Below are 27,271 nucleotides of genomic sequence, written 5' to 3' on the forward strand. Positions count from 1 at the left end.
TTCCAATGCACTAATTTACCTTCCAGCATCTTAAGCTTTTATAAAGTATTTAAGATATTTCTGTCTTGCCACCTTTTGACATTTCAAAGCTGGATAAAAAGAAAAGAGAAAAAGAAAAAAGGTTTTAAGTACAAATTAATTTAATGGACTGACACTCACCAAAGGATGTCTTTATATTGAAAATGGATTGCACTGGAAGTCTGACTTCATTCCCATTAGGAACTTGCCCCCAGATCTGTGTTCTGCACTGGGGTATCCATTTTTTGGCCGGCATGGGACCATAAGGTTTACAGTCCAGTATAGAGCTGGGATTAGCATGCAGTTCCATGTGTGTTTTAAGCTTGTATAAAATTGGTAGCCATGAATATTTTAAACTAAACTTTTTTATTCTGTTTATAGCAGATGCCAAAATATCTATTGTGGCATGTTGTGAAAACCTGATGTTAACTGGACCACTGTCACGACATGGTGCTGTCAGTGCAAGTTCTGAGGTTTGTCTTGGGGTTTTTTTTTGGGGGGGGGGCTGTTTTTTAAGGAAAAAATAATACTTCTACGGCTGCCATAATAATTTTTTTTTAAAAGGAATCAGTTTTGATGTCAGCTCTCCAATTTGCCTTGAAACTGCTACACACCTGAGCTCCTTAAAAGTGCTCACCCAAAGGAACCAGAAAGCCCAGCCAGATTTTATATATTCATTGCTTGAAGCAGCTGTGCACCCACTGCACAGAAAGTACAATAATTGAAGTAAAATTCCCTAAGCATCCGTAAGCAAGGATTAACAGAAAAATGTCAAAACTAAGCAAAGATTTGCTTTCCTAAATAAAGATTAACAGAAAAATGGTGAAACACATGCAACTGCAGAACAGCAGCTTTGCATTCACGAAAAGTGATTCTGAACCGTGAAATTTGCCTGGCAGTTTTTTAAGTAATGTGTCCTAGAACTTTTCTTTCTTTTGACTCTATTTTCAAAGAAGAGAGCAGTTTTTTTCACTACATTAATTTAGATCCCATCTTCTGCATGGTTATGTGCTCTACAGGCTTCATTTCTGTAGTTCATAAGGTCACTTAGAACATCTGAGGCAATGCAAGAAATTCTTCAATGCTGTATTCTTTGATCAGTTCTTAACTACAGCAACATCCACATTCTGCTCATATTATAACAATAGATAAAAATAATTTTCATCATTCAGCCGTGTCATTTGCTGTAATCACTACATGATTAAAAAAAGCCTGGGATATGCAAGGAGGTGAAAGTTTAAAAATAACAGGATACATGACAAAAGAACTTCAGAGTAGAATAAAATTTCCTTCAAGGCAACTTTTTCATCTAGAAATTTTTTTTTCTCTGTAGAGGTAAATCTCACTAACTGTTCAAAACAGGGTTGACTAAATGTATACTGGTTTTGCTACTAAGTCAACTGAAGTTAATTAACATAAAACAACTCCAACGTCTGGAGTGAAAAATTCAGTCGTGTTCACCTTCAGCTTGAATTCTTCAATCTGAGAAAAGGGGCTTTCAGCATAGAGTCAGTAAACTAAATATTCTTCTTTTTCTCTGTCTTTTATTGAGCTAGTTTGCAGTTATGAATAAATTAATTAATGAGCATTAATGGCAATGAAGAATAAAACTAGTAATCCTTATGGCACAATTTGGCTAATTATATTAAGAAATTTTAACCTCTCAGTAAGTAACAGTATTACTTTTGTTACTAATGTCAAATTATATGTAAAGAAACACAATTAAACCTTTTTAGCACTCAATTTTGGTATATTTCTCAAGTGTAAGTAGAACTCACTGACAATATAAGAATCAGTAGCCAAAAAAATCTTACAGTGGAAAATAACCATCTAGCCCATCTGTCTTCTGCTTCCAAAACCACACTTTGATTTTGCTGGAACAACTAACAGTACCACGTCAGTAAGACCTTTACACCCTGCCAGGACTCTCATAGAATAACTAAACACAATGTAATACACGTTACCATGGAATGAAAAAGGCCCAAATCAAACAGAGCTTGAGGCAATAGCAAAAGAGCTGACCAGTCCTTCATCACCCGTGACCAGATATCTTTAAAGAAACTCAGTGGTCGTTACAGTGATCCTGAGACAACCTTGTCACATCCTGCAGGCAGACTTTGTAGTTTTATTATTCCTTCTTGTCATCTTCTGCTTCACACATTTGTCCAGCATGAATCAAGATCTACTAGGATTATAGTGGATACTGACTGAATGATCCACTACTTCACTATCTCTAAGACTGTTCCCAGGGTGACTGAAAAGAAAATATTGCTTCTTCATTAGCTCCAATGCTTACTGATAAATTCCAGCTAAGTGAAGCAAGGCACAGTGAGCTTGGGGTACTTCAGCCATTCAGGAGCTGAAAGGGCTTCACAAGGTCACAGAGACACTCCTGAAAAATTTGACATATCTTCCTAGCCCAGCAAGTTTAGGTCATTCTTCCTTCAGAGACACTCAAAATGTATATTTATTTTCTTCTGGCAAGTGTACAAAAATCCTTAGTCAGCCTCCAAAATCCCAAAGAACTGCCTTCCAATTTTTTGTCCGGTTGAAAATAAGAAATCTGGGGTGTGTACTTTGCAGTTTCAGGTTTTAGTCCATAGGGAGTTAAACAAGATTCCTGTTTTCAAATATTTGCCATGTTCTGGAAAGTTTTTGTTTACAACTGAAATTATTTTTTTCCCCCTGAAATGTCCTGCTCTAATCCTGGACCTTCCAGAAAAAGTACTATGACTGCATCGGACAAAAATCCATATTTGAATCCATGTCAGATTCAAAATAAGGTAGATAGTATCTAAATGAACAAGTGACTATATATATCCTTATCTCTAGCAGGAAGAATTAAGAAAACATACTCATTCTCTGACAAGACCTAGAGTTGCCTAGGGTTATGCAGATAGGTACCTCATGAGCTATCTGCTCTGGGTCTGGAGAGTTCCTGCATGCTTCAACACCTCCTGCTGCCATAGCATTTAGCAACTTGAAGTCTCAGATTCAGTACACAGTATTAAGGTGCTCTTATGGCATCCCCACAACAAGTTCCATGCTGCTCCAAATGGTAGCCAGACCTTGTGAGGGTCTATAGGATCCTAATGCAACTACACTGCAGGATGATGTCACTACAAGACAAAAATTACCGTAGTGTAGAACAGCAGCAGTGTTTTAAGCAGTCCCACATCAATTTGTGGCAGGAACACACTGCAACATAACAGCCCTGTTTTATTGCCTTAAGGCATGCCAGTCACCTTAACCCCTGAGTGCTATGTATTTGTTTTCCACAAAAACATGCTGCAATGGCTTCAGAAGATGTTATTTCAGCATCATCAATATCACTTTCTGTCTCACACTCTGAAATTTGTCTAGTGAATGAAACACATTGTCTTGATACACTGCTGTGGTTTATTTTTTTCACTGCTGTCAAGTGGTTGGACATGAGGCATGGCCTGTGGCCTATTTTTTTTCCTCTAGAGGTGCCAGATAAAATGTCAGCTTTAAAACTAAAAGAGCAGTAGTACTTGAGGTAGCAGCAAGGACAGAGGAGGCATACAGCTGGCAGAAGACAAGGCTAACAACAAACTAGACAGTAAGTGAGACAAAAAAAAATTAAAAAAAAAAAAACATTTGTAAATGCTAAGCCAATATTTTTTTTAAAGCTGAAGGAGAAATAAGTGACCCCCAAGATAGGAGGGAAGCAGAACAAAATAGGTGTTTAGGGGGGAGGCTAGAAACAACATCAGTTTTTCAGCTAATCCATGAATCTCACAGCTTTAATCCACCTATGAACTATTTCAGGGCCTTCAGTGTTAGTGTAAGGTTTAAAGTTGCCATAAACCAGCCCAAGGCAAGAGCTTCCAGGCAGCCCCAGAGGCAGACAGGATGGCTTAGATCTGAGCCACAGGGATAACCCAACCTGCAGAGCTTCTCGTTTGCAATTACTAAAGATCAGCCCCATCATAATGTGAGTGTCTTGAGTCCTGACAGGAGAAGCTGTGGTCCATAGGTTTCATTCTGTTATATGAGGTACTAAAGGCATTAATAGTATGAGCCAGCACAAAGCCACAAAACCCTTTGTTAATACAACAGGTGCTGACTTAAGTAGTCACATGTCAGCACTGGGATAGTAATTACATTATCACTAAACCATTCTTTAGGGAGGTATGGGATAGCTTTTCCACTGTTCACAATGCCCAGTGCACATTGTTAGGAACATTTACAGGGGAAAAATCACAACTAGTAGTCAATTTACTAAACTATCTACCTCTGGAGGAGTGATGTATACATCTAGAATCTCTTTTCAGTGGATGAAGAGAAAGAGGCCTGCTTGGGGCACAGCAATTCTCACCCTACACTGAACACATGGAACAGGTCAGAAGTCTACAAAGGGAGCCGTGTGAATCATTTCAGGTGAAAGTATCTGCTACACAGGCATCTGAGAGCATATTACAGCAATCCCAGTGCCCCTGTGTGTGTCTGTTTTCTGTGATGAATATGAATGCTATGCACCACACAGTTAGTAATACACAGTAACACAGATAGAAATGAAAGAGCTCTGGTTTTGTACTGGAAATTTATCTAAAGGATGTTGCTGCCTACATAACGGATGAGAATGTTGTGCCTTTACATAAGTCTGTGTGTGAAAAGGGAAGGTTCTCAGCTCTTATAAACTCAGCTAGCACCTTTTGAATTCAGTGGAGCAAGAAATACAAAACTTAGGGGTCTGAGTTATGGTTTGGTTTACAAAGGCTCAGAGCTACCATTTCTGAACTTTCTTACTCTCTTCCCTATTTTTTCTGTGCAAAAAAAAAAGTTACTTCTAGAGTAACCATCTTTTTCAGAAGCTACAGCTTCTTATATTGGGTTTCAAAAATTATATGGACTGGAATATGGGCAATAAATGACTTTTCATTAACAGCAACTTCTCATCAGGAAATGACAATACTATTACCCTTTACCTTTTCTCTTGACATGTAGTTGAGTTGCTTTCCTAACCTACAAAACAATTTCATGAGGTATTCCATTAAATTTTCATCAAAACATAAGACTCAGCATCAGAGACTTGACTTGAAACATAACTTGCAGAATTGGTTTGCCAGCAGTGTTTTCCCTCCTCAAGTCCTTCCAGCTAATGGTAGGAAATTGTTCCTTCATCACATCTCCTAGGCACAGGCAGCAGTAGATGAAGCCAATGGGAGGAGAAACTAACGAGTTCTTCTCTGCCTTTCACAGCATATCTGCACTTTTCTTGCATACTTTTAATTTGGTCTTGTAATTGAGTTTTCTAAATGAAATTCTTAACTCACTTTAGTGCCAGGTATAAACTGTCAGGAAAGTAAAACATGATACAAAAGAGAATTTGAATAAATAGGAGAGAGCCTGAAAGAACAGGTCATGAAAAGAGCTCGAATGACAGCATGACACATAGAAACTCCTCCAGCCCAATATCCTGTCTGCAGAAGTGGCCATTGGAGCACACTTAAGAAAGATTATAAAGAACGTGGCATACATAATAATTCTTCCTCCGTGAGCAGATTAGAGGCCATTAATGTCACACAGCTTAAGGGACTGAGTGAGAACAGGGCTCTGTGATCCAGACGTGGCAGAAAGGGTTGGGTAAACTGCCTGCTTCTTGACAGCACATCTGACCCCAGGAGAGATATCCCTGGTTATCAAAACTGATATAACAAATGGTCTCTGTAATGTGCCAGTGTTCTGAATCTTATACCTAAGCAGACCTGGCTCTCAGTGGAGAACTTGTATACAGAGGTAGGAGAATAACATTTAAATGCAGAGAGCAATTCATGCTACAGAGAGTACCAGAAAACTTCAAAGATGCCAATTCCTTTGGAAAACTCTTTTAGCTAGTACTTCTCCACCCCACTTGTCCCAACAGCAGACTGTCCTCTCCCAGGTAGGAATGATGCATAACAACAAAAGAGACATTATTGCTGGGGCAGACCAGAGGTTAATTAGACCCATAATACGCCTCAGTTTGGCCAACATCTCACACTTCATGTCAGAACAGAAAATCAGTGTGACCATGAAGCATAGGTTCATATGGTATTGCCCCCCAACCTTTGCTTGTTAAATTTTTGGAAACTTCCACAGACAAATCTGTGGCTGGACCAACAAGTTCTACAGATGTTCATGGATTTATCTGCCCTGAAACGGTCTAATCCCTTTCAAGGCAACAAAGCTCAAAGCTCATTTGATTCAGTTCCACAAACACATAAGCCAAGACAAATTAACATGGAAAACATTTCTTGGTAAGAAATTAACAAGATGGTGTTGTATATTTGTCTTCCTTACAAGGAAATACTATGCTAAGCAAGAAGAAAGTCAACTGCCAAGGAATAATGACAACTATCACTTGAGTATATAGCTGTCAGAGGAGCAGCACATTACCATTCTCCTCTGTGGGGAATCCTGGCTTGCACCCCTGGGCTGGAGGACATTCAAAGAGCAGTGGAAGAGCATGGAAGAACATGAAAGCAACCTGTAATCTCAGTGTTCCACAGGCGTTAATTAACCTGGCAGCCATCCCTACTGCTGGCATCAAAATCTGCTTATCTGGGAGCCACACATTTCAGCATTTCTGCAGACACTGCTGCACACAGAGGCGCTGCCCTGCACAGGGGCAGCACGTACCAAAAAATAAGAAAAAAGAGGCAGAAATAGAGGAACACTGAAAATTATTGCATTGCAATCAAACGATCTGTTAGTAGTTGGAAAAACATTTTATCTGAAGAAATGTACATCTGAATAAAGCAGAGGTTGCATGGAGAATGTAATAAACTTTGGGAAAACAAGCAATGCTCTCTAGTGAGAATACACCACAATTGCTGAAGCCAGAAAGGGACAACAGTTGGAGTAAAGGTATTTGTCTCTAAAAAGGAATTATTTTTCTACATACCTGTCCAGTCTCCTACTACTTTAAGGTGGACCCCAAACGTTGCTTTGGTATCTGTAGGGCACTAAAAATATTAAATATATTAAGGACCACTTCTGAGCAACAAGAAAATAATAAAATGCATTCAAAATATAGTTAAAACAGAACTTGATGTAAACAGGTCATTCCTGAGCAGCCTTAACAGAAGCTAGAGCCTTTAAGAAAGCAGGTCTAGCAACGGTACAGTTGAGGAAGCTGAGCTTGCCTATTCTTCAGTCAGTTTTAACACCTTCTCTTGGTTATAAATGACTTTCGGATGGGTTTGTCTAAGGGACTGATGAGGAACAGCCATTTCACTAAGCACTACTCCACAGTGATACCAGCTGAGGATACAATAATACAGAAATCCCCCCTCTACTATTGATCTACGTTGTTCAAAATCAGTATCTGGCCCATGATTCCTAAATTAAGGGATTTGAGAGACTTTTCATTCTTAAATGTCAGGGCACATGTTTTCAAGCTGATCATTCTCACACAACTGCTGCTTTCTTGTAACTGGAAACAGAGATTCTGCATCACTTCACCAGAATTTTGAGTTTGCAAAGGAAAAACACCAGATTGCATGGCACATCATAAAAATAGCTTTGTAGTCACCATTCCCACAGTCTGCACTGCTCTTTCACCTCAGGGCTACTTATTTGTGACTGTCAACACAGAAATTATATTATTTACTGTATTATCCACATCATATTATCTAAAAACCTCCAGTCAAGCCATGTCGAAGGTCTAAGAAGAACCCTCAGTTTTGTTCCTTGTTAGCTACAGGAAGATTTCAAATGCATTGGGAGCTTTTGCAGGTAGACCAGATGATCTCATATATAAACAGGACAAGCAACTACTTCTTAAGAAAATATTCTTCACTTTCATTCTATAAACAAGCACCATTGGTTTCTTTCTGATAGACATTACTACTGAGTTTTGACACGCTTCATTATACCCAACACCTAATAGATGATACTTCTGTCTGTTTTGTTGTTGGTTTTTTGTGGGGTTTTTTTGTTTGTTTTGGTTTTGGTTTGGTTTGGCTTGTTTTTTGCAGCTGCTACAGACTTATATGAACTCTGAGAAGAGGGCTTAAATTGGAGGAACACATCTATACTCCATGATCTACCACACCTGTAAGGACACTTCTTGCCTCTGTTCTAGACCTTTGTCATTAGTGCTCCCAAGATAATCTGTTCTGGAGCAGGATACCACAGGCCTGGGGATCAGTTCCTGTCAGTTCCTACTTCAGGAGCAGGCAGAGATAAAAGCTCAGTATTCTCTACATCTTGGCAACTCCAGACCAGGGAATACAATGTCCCAGCTAGTCACTTCTGAAGAAGACCAGTCTTGTTAAGAGTACTGATTACTAGACAGAATAATATTGAATTCCTTTTCAAGTTTTCCTACCAATAAAAAAATCCTACAGAAATGTTGAGTCAGAATTATTTCAGCAAGCCTTAGCATTCAAAAGAATGGCATCAGGGAGGGATGCAGGCAAACCTCAAGCAATGAGGCCACTATTTGCTGTTGCTAGTTGCAACACCTTCCAACAAAAATACCAAGAGCAGTTTCCCACGTAAAAGTAGGTAAGCAGCCTCTCAGCTAGAAAGCTGCTTACTGGCAACAAAAAGATCTGGTCTCCTGAAGGCTTCTGTAAGAGCCTTTAGCAGAGTTTATTTGTAAGTCTGGACCAGCCCAGGGCTCCCTTTTTCCTTAGTCCAATTCTGCACAGTCCCAGTTGAGCACATCTTCTATAAAATTGTCTGTCATTCCCTCCTTCCATTAAAGTTAATGACAACATACCCCTTGCCTCCAGCTAGAACAGGTTCAAATCTGTTATCCTTTACATTACCTTTGTGACTAACTCCTTTCTGCACTACTTTGAAAAATTATTCAATAAAAAAAGAGATTTCTTTCTCTTTAGAATTTAGGAAGCCTATTTCGATACCTATAATTGGGTATGAGACTTCCTCAGAGGGTTCTGGAAAAATCTAATTGTGGTGCAAAATCTTACCAGAAGAAACATAGCTATCATCTAGGCTACACAGAGTGAATTTCTCCTAGTTCAAGGAGATTTGAGATGGTCCCATGAAGGGACACCAAGACATTCGGAGAACATGACATACAATGAGAGGCCAAAAAGGGTAAGTGCTGATGGAACAGAGAAGAGAAGGCTCAGGAAGATAACAGTCTTCAATACCTAAAATAATAGCAATAGAGAAGATGAAGATGCTCTCTTCCCAGCCATGTATGGTGACAGGAACAGAGACCATGGGCACAAGTTGCTTCAAGGGAAATTTCATCTGGATATAAGAAAAATATTCATCACCATAGAATAGGTACCTAGAAAAATGATGTGATTTCTCTTGATAATTCAGCTTCACAGGTCCCTGTGCAGCATAATCTACAGCCCTTGCACCAGAAAGTTGAACCAGATGTTCTCCAGAGGCTTCTTATGACTTAAGACTTTCCTGCAGATTTGTAATTAAAACTTTAAAAATTTTATCTACATATGTCCTGCAAAGAACGCTTATTTTACCACTCTCATCTCCAGAAACATAATTAAGTCTCCAAATCATACCTTTTCCCAGACCATTAAGGAAGATATTCCAGAAGCTTAAGAAAATATTCAAAGACAGTTCTTCAGAAGTTTAATCACAAAAGTAGGTATACTGATCATGTGTAATGAAGTCCAATAAAAATAACCTCATATATTTATCCTTCTTCACAAAAACACAGAATGATAAAACAGCTGAGACCTCTGGAGAGTGGCTCCTTCAATCCCCTGGTTCAAGCTGGGACTGCTAGAGCAGGGCCTATGACAGTGTCCAACACACTTTGAATGGTTTCAAGGATGGAGATTTCAGTCTCTCTGGGCAACTGGTGCCCCCCTTAGAGAAGAAGTTTTTTGCTCCTTATGTTTAAATGGAAGCCCCTGTATTTTGGTTATTGCTGCCTGGTCACTGGGTGCCACTAAGACTCTGGCTCCGTTTTCCTCACTCCTCCATCAGTTCCACCTTTCTCAGCCTCTACTCATATGACAGATCTCTAATCACCTTCACAGCCAATATGTCCATGTTTCTTTTGTACTATAGCCCAGAACTGGATGTGGAGCTCCAGATATTAAAAAATAATGCTGATCAGAAAAGGGTCACCTCCCTTGACCTGCTGGCAATGCTCTGCTAATACAAGGAAGCTGTTGGCCTTCTTTGCTGCATCACTAGCTCATGGTTAACTTGGTGTCCACAAGGCCAACATTTATGACCCCCTGGGCAAAATTAAAAAAAAAAAAAAAAAGAGTCTGCATGCAGCTCTCACCACAGTGTAGTTAATACTCACTGAATTGTTTCTTAGGGCTAATGATGACCATGAAAGGGAATTCCCCACTCTGCTTCTGGTGAGGCAGAGGAATAACCCCAGGTATTATAGTGTCCATAATGGGAACCAACTGGCTGGAAAGCAGTTCAGCAGAGAATGACCACTGGGGTCCCTCCTATGAGTAGGAACATCAGCAATTGCTAAACATAAGGTCAAAAGTGGTAAGTTTTTCAGTAGTTCTTTCTGCATTTTGAAGAGTTAAATGAAATCTGTTTGCCACATTTGTTTAATTAAAATGCTCTGCAACACAAATAACTGTGGCAGATAATGTAATCACATGAAGCTATGTTAATCTTCTTCTAACCTCAAGCTATCTATACATTTAAAAACTGAAAGATTTTGAAGGTAGGAACATCTATGCTAATCAGGTTATTTGACAGCATTTGGCCATCTTCCAAAACTGACTACAAACCAAGAGAATTCTGTTAAATTTAATAGAGCTCTGCGGATTTACATCCCTAGAAAATTAAACTATATTCTTAGCACTGGAAAGTTGGTAGATTTCCACAGAGCTGTTAGCCACATACAAGCAAGTTCACAATGCAAATTTTTTATTTTATTGTTGTATGTATTTTCACATTCAAAGCAGTGAGGATAGTAGTATTTTATAGGTAGGTAAAACCTATGGCATACAAATTATTCTGTATCTTGATGAAAAAACACCTTCACATATATTTTTCCCCTTTCTTGTCAAGCTAACTTGAAATAAAAATGCAAATTATCACATAAGGGATTTGCAACAATCCCTGGAGAACTTTATGCTTACAATTCACCCAAATTAATTCCAATCACCAGTAGCTATAAATCTACTATTTATCTCTATGCTGAGATAAACATAGATGATAATTTTAATAATCTTAGTAATGTAAGTTATGTTTAATGCACTACTAGATTACATACTTGTACATATCTGTAAAAATACAAATACATATTTGAAATGCATTGTAGTTACCAGTTTTATATTGTGAACACAATTCGCTGTTTTGTTCATATAAAAGCAAGGCATAGAGAACAAAGTGAGTGAACAAATTACTGTTAGATCATGGTAGGAATAATTTACACCCCCTTTATAAGGTATAAAAATGTATTGGAGGCGAAAAGCAGCAGAAAAATCTGTGCATATGAGACTACAACACACAGCAAGTCTAAACTGTGTCATCCTGCTTACAATACTCTGAATATTGAGCATCACCCCCAGGCAAGGATGCTGCCCAGAGCAAGATACTTTACAAACCTTACTGAAATAAATTTAATGGCATTAAATACTATTGAATATTGTAAAATACTCTTTTTAGACCTTGGAGTGCAGGGAGCTGGGGTGCATCAAAAGCAAGCTAGCAAGAAAATAAAAAGTTAATTCCTGCAAGTTTCCAGTTCCACTGTACCTCTGTACCAAAAGAGTTGTGAAGACTCTTTAGAGGGATGTTAGGTTTTGATTATAGTGCTGTCATGGAAGCAGTGATGCATACACCATACACCAGCATAACACTGCCAAATATCTATTATCAATGAAAAGGAGATGAAAGGGATGCCCAAGGTGTGTACCCCCATATGGGTCTGCAAATCGAGTTCCTTACAAGTTGCTGCAGAGATACAGCTCTCAAGCTGATGTACTACAAAAAAACTGCAGCTCCTGTGGTTGAAGCATGAGTAGGTGGCCTGAATAGTGCCCAAAGTTGCACAGTGATCAGTGCCAGAACTGGAAGAACAAAGGGAGACATCTTTTTTTTATTTTGGGAGCCATAAAGCTCATTGCAGATTTTATTTAAATAAAGGGAAACTCCTTCAAAGAAGGCTTTTACTTTGAGGAAAAAGCCCCTATATGATCTGCAGATACCCAGTAGAGATCGTACACACTGCTGAGCTCCTGATCTGTTTCCATGCCCCTGCCTGCCTGCCAGAGTGACCCAGATGCACTACAAACCCCAGTTCATCAACACATACTTGCTCCAGACTCTGACACATATCAAGAAAAAACATTAAAGACTTAACATGTCTTTAAAAGAGGCAGAATGTGGGGGAATAGACACAACCAATTCATTTACCCTCCCCTCGCAGGGGGTGGGGAAGAAGAAAAGAGAAGTTTTTCAACTTTGTCAACTGACAAGAAAATGTGAACCTCAGAAGCTCATTAAGCTGTAGCTTGTCTGGTTTCATACAGAACTGATACTAACATTCCTGAAATGATTCATCCCAACATTAGAAAATAAAAAGGAGTGATGACAAACACAGACATACTATATAAAGGTAGCCAAAAAAATAGTAGCTAGACTTCAGTCTGACTCATAGGAGGTGAACTCTGTTACACTGGGCTACCCCTGGTTTAAGTAATGAATCCCGTAGGAAGCAAACTTAAGAGGAAAGAAAGTTAATCTGAGGAGTTACTCTTTAAACACATCTCTGCTTCCAAGCCTAGGAGATTCTCTAAAACGGCTCTGTTTATTTTCCTGTTTCATGTTACTTTACAGATCAGATTTTGTCTAAAATCTTTCCTTGTCAGCCACTTCCAAATTTAACTGGCAGACATCAGCAGACATTATAACAACTTTGAAAATGGGGAAATCCTAACCCTAAAACATGATTTGAGAATCAAGGCTGTCTAGATTATGAAGGTGAGACCACCATGCCTTGAATACTCATTGCTTCACCCAGAGCTGACTCCCTGCAAGCAGCCCAGCTGCAGAAACATATCCCAAACACTTCCCTTTTACTTCCCATTCCCTTATACTCCTTATTGTACAATCTCTGACATCTGCAGCCTAGCTAGTGGAAAAAACACCATAACACTGTGGGATGTTCAGGATGCATCACTGGTCAGCTGCAGTGCCAAGAAGGATCATTCTGGTCATCTGGGGTCTAACTTCTGTAACACAAACCACAAACCCACACCCACTAATTCCCATGAGCCTGTAGTTCAGTATTTTTTACTTCAGTCCCTGAAGTCTCAGTTGTTATATTACTCAGTGTTCAAAACAGTCTTTTTTTTTTTTTTAATATAAATATAAATCTCAATGAATCAGCATTTGTTCCTTGATTTCACTCTTGCACCACAAGAAAACACGAATCTTCACTGTAACAGATGTTTTAGGATTGCAAATAGACCAATAACTGCAAGAGTAATATAGATACACTATTGCATAAAATAGATACATTGTTGAATACATGAAATAAAATTACTGAAATTCTTGCTTCCTAATGAGTCTGCAATAGCCCAACTGGTACTTAACTGCTGCTACAGATGTTCTGCAAAGATACACTTTTACAGACCAGTCAAAAAAAGTTGCTGACTACCCTTTCACCCATCAAACACATTAAATTTCATAGAACCATAAAATGCTCAAGTTGGAAATAACCCATAAGGATCATCAAGTGCAATTGCCTATAACTTGTTAAAAATGTTTCAATCCTAGTAATTCCCAGCCCATGTAATCTATTCATTTTACATTGCTAAAAAACAAAACAAAACAAAAAAACAACCAACCAACCAAACAACAACAAAAAAACCAAAACCACAACCTTACAGGATACTCAGGATGTAATCCCTGGTTCCTGAAGGAGAAAAAGATAGCAGAGCAATGCTTCTTCCCTAGGCTGCTTCTCCAAGTCCCCTAAGGGTGTATGGACACATTTCCAAGCAAGATTCCACTGAGCTGACACATGGATGAACAAGGAAACAGAATGGCACAGAAGGCTCCTTCTCCATCATCTCTGAGCAGCAACTTTGGGACTTCCAGATTCACGCTCCACCAGTGGGGTGAGGTACTCATGGAAATAACCAAAGGATTGATAGGTTTTCCAGTCAGATCACCAACACCCTGAGGAATGCTGTGTCCCTCCAATCTACCCTATCAGCACACACAGTATTTTGACAGGATAAAGCACAGATCACAGCTTGACTGAAAAAGGGCACTTCGTATCCTTTAGAAATACATTGTCCCCATGTTAACTGCGTCCATGCTTAGAAGTTCAGCTTGTTTTTTTTCATTTTGATGTTCTACACTTCCCAGACCTTTCTTTAACCTCACCCAGCATCTAACCTAGAAGCATTACCTGATGTATTGGCAAAGACATAGAGAAGGAACACACTTCTCTGCTAAAGTCAGCAGCTGCTTGATATATTGGAAATTTACTTTCCTAAGATCAGAAAAAAAAACTGCTCATGAGAGGGCTCCAACACCTTCAGTTTAAGGTATCTGCTGAATGAGAAGTTGGGATTTAGTTACCTGAATGAAAGAATTTCTGTGTTCCCTTGACACAAAAGAGTCAGATGTGCAAGCATAAATGAAAGTGAAGGTTTACTTAGGGTTTTAATATGGACCCCAAAACTATAAAGCTCATATCCAAACCAAACAAACAAGTCTAAGGAAGTATTAAAGGCATCTGAAATATTAAACTATTTTATTTTTGTTTTACTTAAATTTTTTTGTCAAACAGCTGCTAGATTTTCTATTTCTATGAAGAGCAGAGAAGCTTAAGGGATTTCTTTCATTTACCAACAAGATACTTCACAATATCTGCATTTCCCTAAATGCTCTCTAAGTCATCATGTTTCATAACTATTTGAACAAAATTTTTAACAAATCTTACTAGAATGTCATCATATTGGATTTTGTTTTTATTATATTTATCTGCCAGTATGAACTTAGCTCTTGTGCTCTTAGGTATTTTTTATTCAGGCAAACTTCCAATAAATTTCAATGTTTTTATGAAGTGTTTCAGAATTTGGCCCCTAGGCTTTTCCTGTTGTGGACAGTTTATTTCAGAAGTTTACAGCATATGTCATATGTTTCTTCATCATCTCCAGTTTTGCTTCTTGCACAGTACAAAAGTTCTTGCTTAGAAGAAGCTTAGAGGTAAAAAAATCACTCTTAATACCTCACTGATTTTAAATGAACTCTGAATTCTCCAGGGTTAAAGACAACCTTGGCTCTCTAAAGCGCTGGTTTTCAGTTACAAAAGTAAATGTGTTACTTGTGACATTTTTTTAGACTCATGTATTGTTTGCTGACACCTTTCTGACATGGCATCAACCCCAAAATGTAAATATTCAGGTCAGGGCCATAATCTTGTAAACCCATCACAACTAAATCCAGATAGCAAATGGACTTAAATGGAGGTGCATAGGTAAAAAGGAAAACTCATTCTAAAAAAAAAAAACAAATAAAACCCAAACCAAACTAAAAACCTTAGAGGTAGAAAATATATGAATGGCTCCAGGACATTTAGGTATAGTACTATAATTTGTCATGCACACCCAGAAACCTCTTTCAGGTAATTCTACCTACTCTGAGATGATTGAACTTACGAGTTTCTCTGTCTGGGGTTCAGTGACTATTACTTTATAGAATATTAATTTGGATACTGATCAGACAAAGTATTCTTTCTCAATAACACATATTTGGATTTTCTCTGTGGATCCGAGTATCTTTATATACAAACTTGTTTTCTCTTTTCCTCAGAACTCAGCTTTAATTTATTAAAAAATGGCCTCATAACTTGTTACATGCCATAAATGACATAGCAAGGACTTGACCATCCGTGTGTATAATCACAGAATTCAAGTCCCTCCAGACTTTTTCTTTTCTTACTCAACAGAACATTATGTGGAAGGAAAGAAAGAAAGAACAAAACTTGATGTGATCTGCTTCAAACTAACCACCTGCACCAAAAGATGGGAGAACCAGCAAAAGGGCAAAACTTCTTGGAACTTTTTTTATTACCAGATTTTTCCAGCTTCTACTTCAATGGAATTTAAAAGAAGATTTTGTTAAGCAGCACTGAAGTAGGGGAGGTCAGAGCACATTATAACATGGGAGAAAATTTCTAGTTTTAAACAAAGTTTCAAATTATTTGCTGCAGGTAGTTGATATCTTCTTATATGCTACTTGAAATAGGATTCAGACATTGAATTAAGAGCCAAAACTCTTTGGAAGATCTGAAGAAGAAGCCACTCATGCTAACATAAAGCAGATATTTCATAAAGTCATGGAGTCTGAAGGCTGGGATGTTTGCTTAAGTTTTTTTAATTTCATTTTTTGCTTACGTGCAAATTTCATTTTTTTGCACGTGCATACGTGCCTCTATTAACTCTATCTGATGAAGCTGCTAATAAGTGCATATGTGAAGTGTGTCTTTAACAGAGAGGCAGAGAAAGCTCAACAAAAGTTTGTGTTACCTATGTCCGAGTATCAACAAAAGTATCTTGGCATACAGGTTAATAGAAGAAAATTTAAATAAAGGTACCAAAGGACAACTTAAATATTAAACCAGTAGTAACCTGAAAATACAAAAAAATGTCAGGCTCAGGATATGTATCTCTTGGAGTGACAAATGAGGCCCTGGACAGCTTCACAGAAATTAATAAAGTACAAAAATGTTAATGCAAAATATTTACGGTTACACTGTTCATAGAGCAGAGAATGTGGTATTCTTTCTACAAAGAGAGTCACCATCTTACAATGTAGATTAGCATATTCACAGTAAGCCTTTTATCTTAATAACAGATGGCTTTTTAACAGTTTCCAAAAGGGATTCTGAATGTTTATAGGGTCAGTGCAGTTTGGTAGGGCATCCTACCACTGGTGATGGGTCAGGAGGAGTGACAGAGGAAGTAATGAAATCTCTATTGTCATGTTAGTCAGGGCAGGTTGACCTATACAGACCAGGTAATGCTTCCTCTCTGCCTGAAGGCATGAACTTAGTGGGCTAAGATTCATTGTTTCATCACTTCCAACAAACTGATGGCTTGAATCTCAGAGAAATTCAATACAGATTATTTGCCTGAGTGACTTCTGTGAAGGCAGAAATTGTGGATGGGTCCATGAAATCACTAGACAGGAACTACAGAGTGGAGAATTCAGTTCCCAGAAACTCCTAAACAACCCATCCTCTCCAGCAACCACAGCATCTGAAGGGGATTCCCAGGGACTAACTCTAGCACCTTCTCTGGTCAATGTAATAACATCATTCAGAGGATTTCAGCTTAGCTCCTGCCCTGAACACCTCTTGGAAGAGTGTCTTGTCCCCATGCTACAGAAATATGGAGTAGCCAGAAGCTCTTCCCTTTGTTTTGCACAAGAGAGCCAACACAGAGGAGGAGCTTTCTCAGTGTCTACATATAGTTCTTAAAACTCTGATGTCTCATGCCTTGGCTGCTGAAGTAATTCTTCAGATACCTTTTTATGGTGAAATGAAGAAATACTTAAAAATAGAACTTATTATTACAAACACAGTTGTCAGAAATGAGACAACAACCCTTCAAGACCAAATATTTTTGCTGAAAAAAGCCTAAATCATCACTATTCCAGATAGTAGATCTATGCAGTGGCCATAAAACAAAACCTAATGAAGCCTTTCCATCAGTATTTGAAGCTCAGCAGAGGACACTGCAGACTGGCTCATTCAATCACCACAGCACCAGCAAAGCTCTCCTCCACAATCAAGGTAAAAGGTAGCAGTAAAGAAGCTTTGGTGAAAGACTGTCCACTGTTTCATGTACCACCTGGTCTAAGTTTTCTTTTGTCCTCAGTGGTGGCATTTCTGGTTTTGATATGGTACACACCAAAAGTTTTGAACAGTTTGCACTGCTCCGTTCATGCACCAAAAGGAAGGATTTTAAATTTCAAGCTATTCATACAGCAGTTTAAGTGAGATCTCAGTTCATACAAGGGCAGAACGTTATCTCTGATTTTTGTGTAATACAGATTCCAGTTCAAAGGGGAAACTGGGGCATTACAGCAGCTAATGATAACCAAAACCATCATGAATTTGAGATAACTGGTCATTTGATCTTGCATTTGTGGATGTTTGTTGCAGATCAGAAGTTTCTTCAAACCTCTGAACTGAGCCATCTCCAAAATTAGAAGAATTCACTTGGGCTGTTGGCGTTTAAGTTCCACGTGAAGTGATGTATTTCCTACTTTCTTTTTTCACAAGTGAATCAACACTACTAAACCAACAAGGTTATCAAGCTTTATGAGGTGCTAGGAGACATCAGGTTTTTGGTAGCCAAGCTGTATAAACTGCAACTTGTGAGAGTTTGTGACTTGCATCAACCCTGTTGTAGATTCAGCAGAGACCACGAGGAAGAATCCACCACATCTTCTGAAGCACTTAGTGGCTGCAAAACACAAGACTATTTCCTGCCAGTCACTACATGCCAATGCAAAAAATTTCCAAAAACACAGCAGAAAAAATGACTTCTCTTACAAGACACTAATATATATTCTAAGTGGGAATACTTCTGAAGTCATTCATTGGGGGAAAAAGGAAGTGTGCAGCCATAAATGGCCAGCAGGATGGTCATATGCTGCTGCAAATAATCAGTAGTGTGGGTAAGTGTCTGGAAGGAGAGGGAACTCAATGCCAAGTGGAAAATCTAAGATGGAGATGGAAAGAAAACCAAATGCTACTATAAACTGCAAGAACAACCAGAATAAAGCTCGAAGAAATTAATATTTTCCAAAATTAAAAAAAAAAAAAATTGAAAAATATTGAAGAATCTACAAAAAAATTTTTTTTTCTTAATTTTGATAACAGATGAGGCTTTGTACACTAAATAGTGGAACATAGCAATGTTTTGGATATATGGACTGCAATGAAGGACTATCTTTACTACTTGGAACTGGTTCTGTTACTAACATTTGTTTCCTTTTCCAAGGGCTTTAAAGATTGTTGTAGGCAATGATATTTGAGCTGTATTCCACAGCAGATGAGCTCCATTCTTTCTTCCATAAAAGTGTAAAGAAATGTCATTTTCAGAAGGGACATCACTAAAGAGAAGACTTCTGATGTTTGTCTAGACAGTCTGATCTCCAGACCATATTGTACACTTGGTCTGAAAGACATAACTCCTTAAAAGAGTTCATCAAGTGGAAATACACAAAAATCCTTTGTCCCTTTGCAAAACCTCAAAAAAAATATTTATTTAGAGAAAATATTTCTCCTCAATACAGCTCAAAATATCCTGGAGCTGACTGTATTCTGCTCAGATTCAACTGTGAGATGCCATAATGTCTTACCTAAAATCCATAAATTAGACACGAGGACATAGAAGACTGATAATGTTACAGTTCTACACAGAATAGTAACAGTTGTGTGCAGCTGTGTATGCAAACCAGTGGGAGAAGTATGGTAACCTGTGTCAAACTAAAGTATTTAGTCAAATTTAATCAATTGAGCAACAAAAATTATATGAAACAGGTAGCTATGAACTATCTAAAACTGGTCAACAGGTCACTTTCAGGAATCCCAGAATTTGGGTCTTCCCTTCATTACCATTCCCAGCCTTCCCAATGGAACACAAACTCAAGGAGCCACTCTAGTTAATACACAGTCTCTTGTATGAAAAATCAGTGGAAACATGCTTCAAAAATGGAGTTTAAAAATGCCAACTTCCATGTCAATATGAGAGAAAATTGGAATCTGTGAGTGCCTGAACTCCTGACTCCACAAGTGACACTGCCAGCAGGTTGAGGGAAGAGTTCTTTCCCCTTTACTTAGAACTGGTGAGACCATAGTTGGAGCATTGTGTCCACTTCTGGGACACGGAAGACACAGTTCACTGCAAGAAAGACGTGGACATACTGGGGGAGACACCAACTATGGGAGATGAAGATGAGGAAAGGCTGAGAGAGTCAGGACTGTTCAGGCTGGAGAAGAGAAGGCTTAGAGGAGATCCCATCAATGTATAGAAATACCTGCATGAAGGGTTCAAAGTGGATGGAGCCACACTCCTGTCAGTGGTGCCCAGCAGCAGGACCAGGGGCAATGGGCACAAACTGAAACACAGGACATTTCCTTTGAACATCAGGAAACACTTTTTTACTATGAGGGTGAACAACCACTGAAACTGGTTGCCCAGGGAGTTTGTGGAATCTCCATCTTTGGAGATATTCAAAAGGACGGAGTCCTGGGCATCTAGGTGTCCCTCCTTAACCAGAGGGGTTGGACAGGATGAACTCCAGAGGTCCCTTTCAATCTCAACCATTCTGTGATTCTATGACATGAAGACTTTGAGGAGAGAGCCAGATCACAGGTTAGCTAAGAAGTCAACCTGGCAGTTCTGAGCTCAGAGTAACATGGATTTTGCTTCTTCAAATTCCCATGTGCATGTGCATTGTGCATCAATGACTTCTGCTCATTCCTTCCATTGCCAGGGGGAAGCAGAATGCTTTCAGCTGACAAAAAGGAAAAGAAAATAAACGCCACTGCACATATTTTTGAACAATGCCTACCTCTCTATGTTCACTTGGTTATAATTCAGAGCTCCTTCCAGCTCCAAGGAGCAAAACACATGGGAGTTTTGACAGAGTGCAAGGGGAGTGGGTTCAGGCCCTTTACTCAGCCACACAGTATTTTCCTCCACCCCAGGGTTATGTAAGAAACTGAGCTAAACTGTAAATATTACACAACCTCAGAAAGGGAAGGGACTAGTAAAATATCTGCATGACTCCTTCACACTGACTCACCCCTTCCTTTTCACTTTTGATTACAAACCTCTCTCAGAGTACAAATATTTGCCTGAACTGGTGACTTCTTGCACAGTGAGATGTTTCATCAGCTTAGACAGGACATCACATAGAGCCTGGGGACAGACTTTTTTGGTCAGGCCTGCTGTGATAGGTCAAGGGGTAATGGCTTTAAACTAAAAGAAAGCAGATTTAGACTAGATACAAGGAAGAAAAGTTTCACAATGAAGGTGGTGAAACACTGGCACAAGCTATCCAAAGAGGTGGTAGCTGCACCATCCCTGGAAACATTCAAGGTCAGGTTGGACGAGGCTCTGAGAAACCTTGTCTGGTTGAAGATGCCCCTGCTCGCTGCAAGAGACATGGAGTAGATGACTTTTGGAGGTGTCTTCCAACCCAGACCATTCCTTGATTCTAAGCAGGACAACAGCACCAAGAAGGCTGCAGTCTTCTGCTTGCTTTGCTGCAGTCATCGCTGCACTCTGCTTCCAGTACCTACAGACCCACAATCTCCTCATGCTGCTCATGTTGTGGTTCTGAGCCCTGTGCCCCTAACACCGGCGTAGAGAAACAACCCAGCATCCAAGAGAAGAAACAGCAGCAATGTTCCAGCTTGCTTGGTAACTCCAAGTAGGTCAGATGGGAGCAGAAAAAATACTGCAATACTGCATTAAGCTATTGCCTACACAGTCTAAGCATAGTCTCATGTCTGGCATCATATAAAATATATTTTTAAAAGTGCTTTCTAAGCAGGACAACAGCCCAAGGCATATTTAGATTACTAAACTAATAAAAAATATAAATACTGACTGAATCATTCAGCACAAAAACTGAGCTACTGTTTCATCATACTCGATGGACATAATCTTTAAGTATAGCTTATGTACTTATCCTCATGCACTAGACAGAGGAAAAACTTTAAAAATTGCCTCCTGGAGTTAGCAAGAAATAATGCATTCCCTGCTTTCTACTGGTAAAGGGAATAGACATGAAAATTTTGCAAAAATCAAGCTATATCTTGTTTCACCAGGCTATACAGAAGCAGCTTCCCTTAAGTGAGATTCACTCTGGATTTACAGCACAAAATTAATTTTGTGTGGAATTTAGTGTGGGTTCCACTGTGACAGCAGTTGCTTCACAGATCAGCCTATAGATTAATAAATGAACAAAAACAAAACAAAACCCAAAACAACAACAAAAAAAACCCCAACCAAAACACATTAAAAAACCAAACCAAAACAAAAAACAAAACAAACAAACAACAACAACAAAGAAAAGCACCCCACAAAACCAAAGAACTGGAAGTAGACAGTTGTGCACTTTGAATTTCAAATAACAATAAAACATCTCAGCTGCTCCACAGCACTAGGTTCAATTCAGTGGGGACAAAGCATCAATTATCAGTAAAAAGCAAAGAAACAAATGTAAATATTTACCCCCATGGTTTTCTTGAAAAGTAATATCAATTTCAGGCAACCCTAAAGCCCTTATTCCCTTTGGAAGGAAAAGGCTGTCACTAATATGCAACCTTAGACTTCCCTGTTTGTAACCACATAGCCAGTGGAGTGCAGTGATTTTTCAGTAGTGTTTCCCAGGCCTCTGCACTGCTCACTCCTGGACAACTTCAGGTCTATTTATATACAATTTCACTTTATTCCAGTCTGTCTATAGGGGGTCTAGTTCCCATTTTAGACTAATTGAACTAAGTAATAATCCCAATGTTGCATGATTTCATGGTATATAGCTTTAAGTCACTCATATATCTCTTAATATAAAAATAACAGACAACTATTTTATAAACTTTTTTAAACTTGATGCTTTTCTGGCTTTGGAAAAGACAGTCAAAGGAATGTCTTTTAATTGAATAAGAAAGAAAACAGAAAATTCATTACAATTTGTGCTCATTCTGCATCAAGGTCTACAAATACGGATGAAAGCTCTTATGAAACAATGATCAAAATCTTATGGATTTTTTATTATTATTTTTATTGGTGTTCACCTATGGAATAGTTTGGAATAAAATAATATTTTCTCAACAGCAGAAAAAATTAAATATGTATTGAATACTGCCATACATAATAATAATACCACTTTGCATTCATTTGGTACCCTCATAAATTGAACCTAAGGTCTCCTAGATGGAATTTTCACCTTGAAGGAAATAAGAACCATTTGCATTTTTGTAAACAAAAGAGATAGTACAGAAGTAAAATTTTATTCCTTACCATTGTAAGTGTGAATGGATGGCTTTCCAGTGCAGACACTCTTGGACAGTGCAGAATAACATACTGAAACAAAAACAGCCAGAGAAAATAAAATGATAGAGAAGATATGTTCAAAATGTTCAGTGATGTCTTAGTACATACAAAGTGAAAGTCATCCCTGCCGACATTGCTACATGAGCAGCAGTGATTTAGTTATTTTTTACAAGCAGATTAACTCACCTGACCAGGCCTTGCTTTAAAGTCCTCTTTCATCATCCTTACTTCAAGGACATTGGAGGGATGGCTTATCACTGAAGTTATTGTGACCGGTTTGTTGCTGCGGATGTAGCGGTACAGCCTTTCCACACAGTACAAGCAGAGAGGTCCAGAAATCCACAACCAGGTCTATGGGAGAACAAAAATATATTATGTCAAAGACTTTTACAGTTTTTAATTTCAAAACTAAATGAGTGCTTGGCAGGACTCATTTCACACCTATTGTGGAACAGTGTTTTGGTCACAAGTAACGTCCCCACTCACTCTACATGCAGAAAACCGAGGGTATTAGAGGCTTAATCAGTCCCACCAGCAGCATCATGCACAAGCAGGAACAATTTCAGTCATAAACTCATGAGGAACAAAATGCTAATGACCTCATTTGCAACCATGTTGCTCTGGTTTTATGTAGTTAGATTGTAACTGTTTGTAGCAGTGGATGTGACACAGTACAGATACTGTTTCAAAAACCAACAGACCAGAGTCCTATAAAACAGCTTAACCTTTATGGAAAAACACAACCTGGCTTGCAAAGTGATTTTACTATGCTTGAAATATTACTTGACTTTACCTTCTTGGAAACATCTTGGAGACAAGAAAAACAATGAGAATCATTTTTGTGCTACAGAAGTTATGCTTATATTAAACTACTGTAAAATCAGACAAGGGAGAGAAGAGGGCACTTTTCAATCATTTGATTGAACTTTTGATTCATTTGCCTCTGTGGAAGATGGGCAAGATGGGTTTGCCAGGCAAATAATGCCTTGGAAATGCCCATTTCTCTGCACTGATTCTATGGGGAGCCCTGGGTGATTTCATCAGATGGAGACATCTGCAGCTGTTCAGTTAAATACCATCCTAAGAGTCAATTACCAACAGCTTATGGCAGAGCTACCTACTAATTCTACATCTGCTCAATCATTCAAGCCATGGCACTGAAATGCCCTCAACCCTCATCCATCTTCCTTTCCCAATTTTTGAAGTTACACATCAGCATCTCTTCCAAGTAGCAGTTCATTTAGCTTCCTCAAGCACCTCTGACCTTAAAAACTTTGGTAGCTCACAAGACCTAAGGTCTGTTGTTATGATTTTTTGTTTGGTTGGTTGGTTTTTTGTTTGTTTGTTTTTTGTTAGTGGTTTTGGGTTTTTTTACTTTTGCTTTTAGCTAAGTCTCTTGTAAGTAGTTGCACTTGCTGAAATTAACAGCAAGTTTCTCAGACAGTGTCTGCTTCTAGGACTGATAACACTCGATGTTTACAGTTACTGCTAGAGAGCGTCTGTTACTGGGTTTAATTGCCGGGTCAGTGTTAAACCGTGACAACACTGAATGTCCATTTTTTCCCACAGCTCTTCTTTTCCTGTAAATGCCTCTAAAATAAGAATCTTAAAACCATAAGAAGACTGCTTTATGTCCTGTGTGTCATATGTTGCATTGATGCTTGCAATTCAGGAGTATTAGCACAACAAAATACAAATCCAAAGAACTTCAATGTAGAGTTGACGGTTTCTTGTTATAATCACATTCTCCAGAGTAAAATGGGTTCCCACCGCAGCTTGTAAGGGAAATATGTGTTATAAATAGAAGAATTATAATAATCAAGAGAAACTCTTGTGAGGTCTGTTATAAGTTGAACTGTGGGCCTTGGACTTGTGAACTCCATATTCCCAAACTTCCCCAGACTACCTGCCAATACAGCCTAGCTCTTCTTTTCTCAAAATAAAATAAAATAAAATAAAATAAAAAAAAAAAGGCTTTTCTATCCCTACTGTCATCATGCTCATTTACTCATGTCACATGTAAAACAATCCTGTCTGTAAACAACAGGCTGTACAAAGCCAAACCACAACCAACTGCAATTCAGAAATGAATATTAGGACTTTCATCTGCATGGTAAAAAAAGAGAACAAATAGAGTTTGATTATTTCAATTAACGACACCCACATAATGCTTACAATAGCACCTTATGAATATGTTATATAAGTATTTGCTCTGAAGTGCTATGCTATAATTTAAAGCCACATTTATAGCAAGACCAACACATCTCATATCGTGTCATACAAAACAGAACATTACAGACAAGATCTTGACATTTTTCCACTCTAGTCTGTGCACCACATTGTAATGCAGTTCAAGGTTTAATACAGGATTGTTTTTGCCCCACCACATCTCTGAATGCCTGAAAAGGTTTTAATAATATTTTCCATTATTAAAACATCTGGTCTGGAAAAGCAATAATTAGTGGTTATGGCTGACTGAAAGACTTGGCATGGCTTGTAATACCTGAAACGTCGGATCATACAGACCTCTGGGAAGTGTGACTGGAATTTGGGTTCCTCAGAACAAATTCTCATAAAGTTATTATGTACAAAGGGTTCTGGTACTGATAAGTCCTCTGGGAAAGGCTGAGTAGTATAGTAAGGAAACGACTCTTCAAAAGCCTTTGGCACCGTCACATTGTCTCGCAGTGTTTTGTTAGGATTAAAGCAACCAGGAGGGTGTTCCTCTAAGTTGGTCTGGTACTTGAGCACTCCCCTACAGGAAAATAAAAATACCAAAGACACTGAAGTAGCAGTAAAAACCAAGAAACTTATCTTAATTTGGAGATGGATTTAGAAAGCAGCCACAAGGATCATCTTCCATATGAATTTTATTCCATTTGCTCTCAGGACTTTCAATGAGATTGAAGCTTTGCAACAACAGAGCCCTCAGTCACTAGAGGCAAGGTTTAACTTTTCCAGATCACTTGGCACTTCCCCACTGAAGAGCCTCAAGCTTAATACTGCTTGAAAGAAGCAGATATTGTGAGAGTCTTGAAAAAAAATAAAATAATCCTAAATCCAGTTCAATTACACCGAGGCTGTTTTCTCTTATCCTCCCTAGTCAGCAAGCCCAATTTTTTTTTTTTAGGCAATCTGTAGCAGAAGTGTCATAACTTGCCAAATCATAAGCTTCATAAACATAAAACGTTCCCACTCCTTGGTGTTTATCAGGTTTGAACACAACTGTGTAATTTGTTCCTTTGAATATAATCATGTCAAATAGATTGAAGGAAAAAGTCCTGCATGATAGGCAAGGACCAAATTCTTATAAATTATTTTTTTGGGGTCCACACTTGTTCTTTAAGATAAAGTAAAATTTATAGTCAAATGAAGATAAGACTTTGCAGCTACAGCTAGCATCTATGAAGAAAGAAGTGGAAACCTGAGACATTCTGGGGTATCTCAGTACCTGAATGAATCACTGAAAATGGGGACAAACTGATAATACCAGTAATAAAATTCCTCAGAAGTACTACTTGCTTCTAAATCTGGATTTGATAACCATAAAACAAGGAGAAATATTTAAAAAAACCAAAAAAACAAAACAAAACAAAACCCAAAAAAACTACTAGTGGGAAATAAGGCACAATGATACAGTGTCTGATGGGTTGTGCCCTATGAGTAGTAGGCCATGTGGAGAAGGCCCATCTCAAGCCTATGGAATCAGACATAAATGCATATGCTCCCCCATCCTTTCCCCAGCGTACACACCCAGCAGCAGTGGTGACAGAGTTTAATTCACAAGGAGAGAAGTGGGACATCTGCAATATTCCTAACTTAAATGGGTTCTGACAGGCTGCTGGCAATCTTCCCTACTGAGATGCAGTCCTGACAGCTAGTAACAAGCTTCCTGCATGGTCCAGTGAGTAAAGTACAGCTTGGAAGTTAAACCTGCTTATTCTAAACTCCACATCCAGCCCTGTGAGAATCCCTTGGGAGGTGTCAATGCTGCTACACCCATGTTTCTGTCTGTGTTTGTTGCCTGATCATGCCTGTCACTTGCATCTGGCATTGCTGTTGGTCATCACATATTCACAAAGTGACAGATGCCCCCTAGCACTATGCTAGTTCCCTACTCCATAAATATTACTGAACCTCATGGATTTAGCTAGAAGTCACAACACATGTGGCATTTCTCCAATCAGTCTTGTGTGCATGCCTGTCAGCTGCTCCCA

At 38.7% G+C, this 27,271-nt stretch overlaps 1 protein-coding gene across 5 annotated transcripts in view; it reads right to left on the reverse strand.

Annotated features, from left to right (window-relative positions):
• Positions 1 to 27,271, reverse strand: part of NOX4 (NADPH oxidase 4) — a 102,300-nt gene that overhangs the window by 48,661 nt on the left and 26,368 nt on the right. For all 5 annotated transcript variants that reach the window (XM_071733459.1, XM_071733468.1, XM_071733485.1 and 2 more), the window contains 4 exons: positions 25,581 to 25,809; positions 23,241 to 23,405; positions 23,022 to 23,084; positions 6,929 to 6,989 (listed from right to left, as the gene is read on the reverse strand). In XM_071733459.1, the coding sequence (XP_071589560.1) occupies positions 6,929 to 6,989; positions 23,022 to 23,084; positions 23,241 to 23,405; positions 25,581 to 25,809 (518 nt within the window). The remainder of the gene's footprint in view (positions 1 to 6,928; positions 6,990 to 23,021; positions 23,085 to 23,240; positions 23,406 to 25,580; positions 25,810 to 27,271) is intronic.

Source organism: Heliangelus exortis, chromosome 1 (assembly GCF_036169615.1).
Source record: "Heliangelus exortis chromosome 1, bHelExo1.hap1, whole genome shotgun sequence".
NCBI classification, from domain to species: Eukaryota; Metazoa; Chordata; class Aves; order Apodiformes; family Trochilidae; genus Heliangelus; species Heliangelus exortis.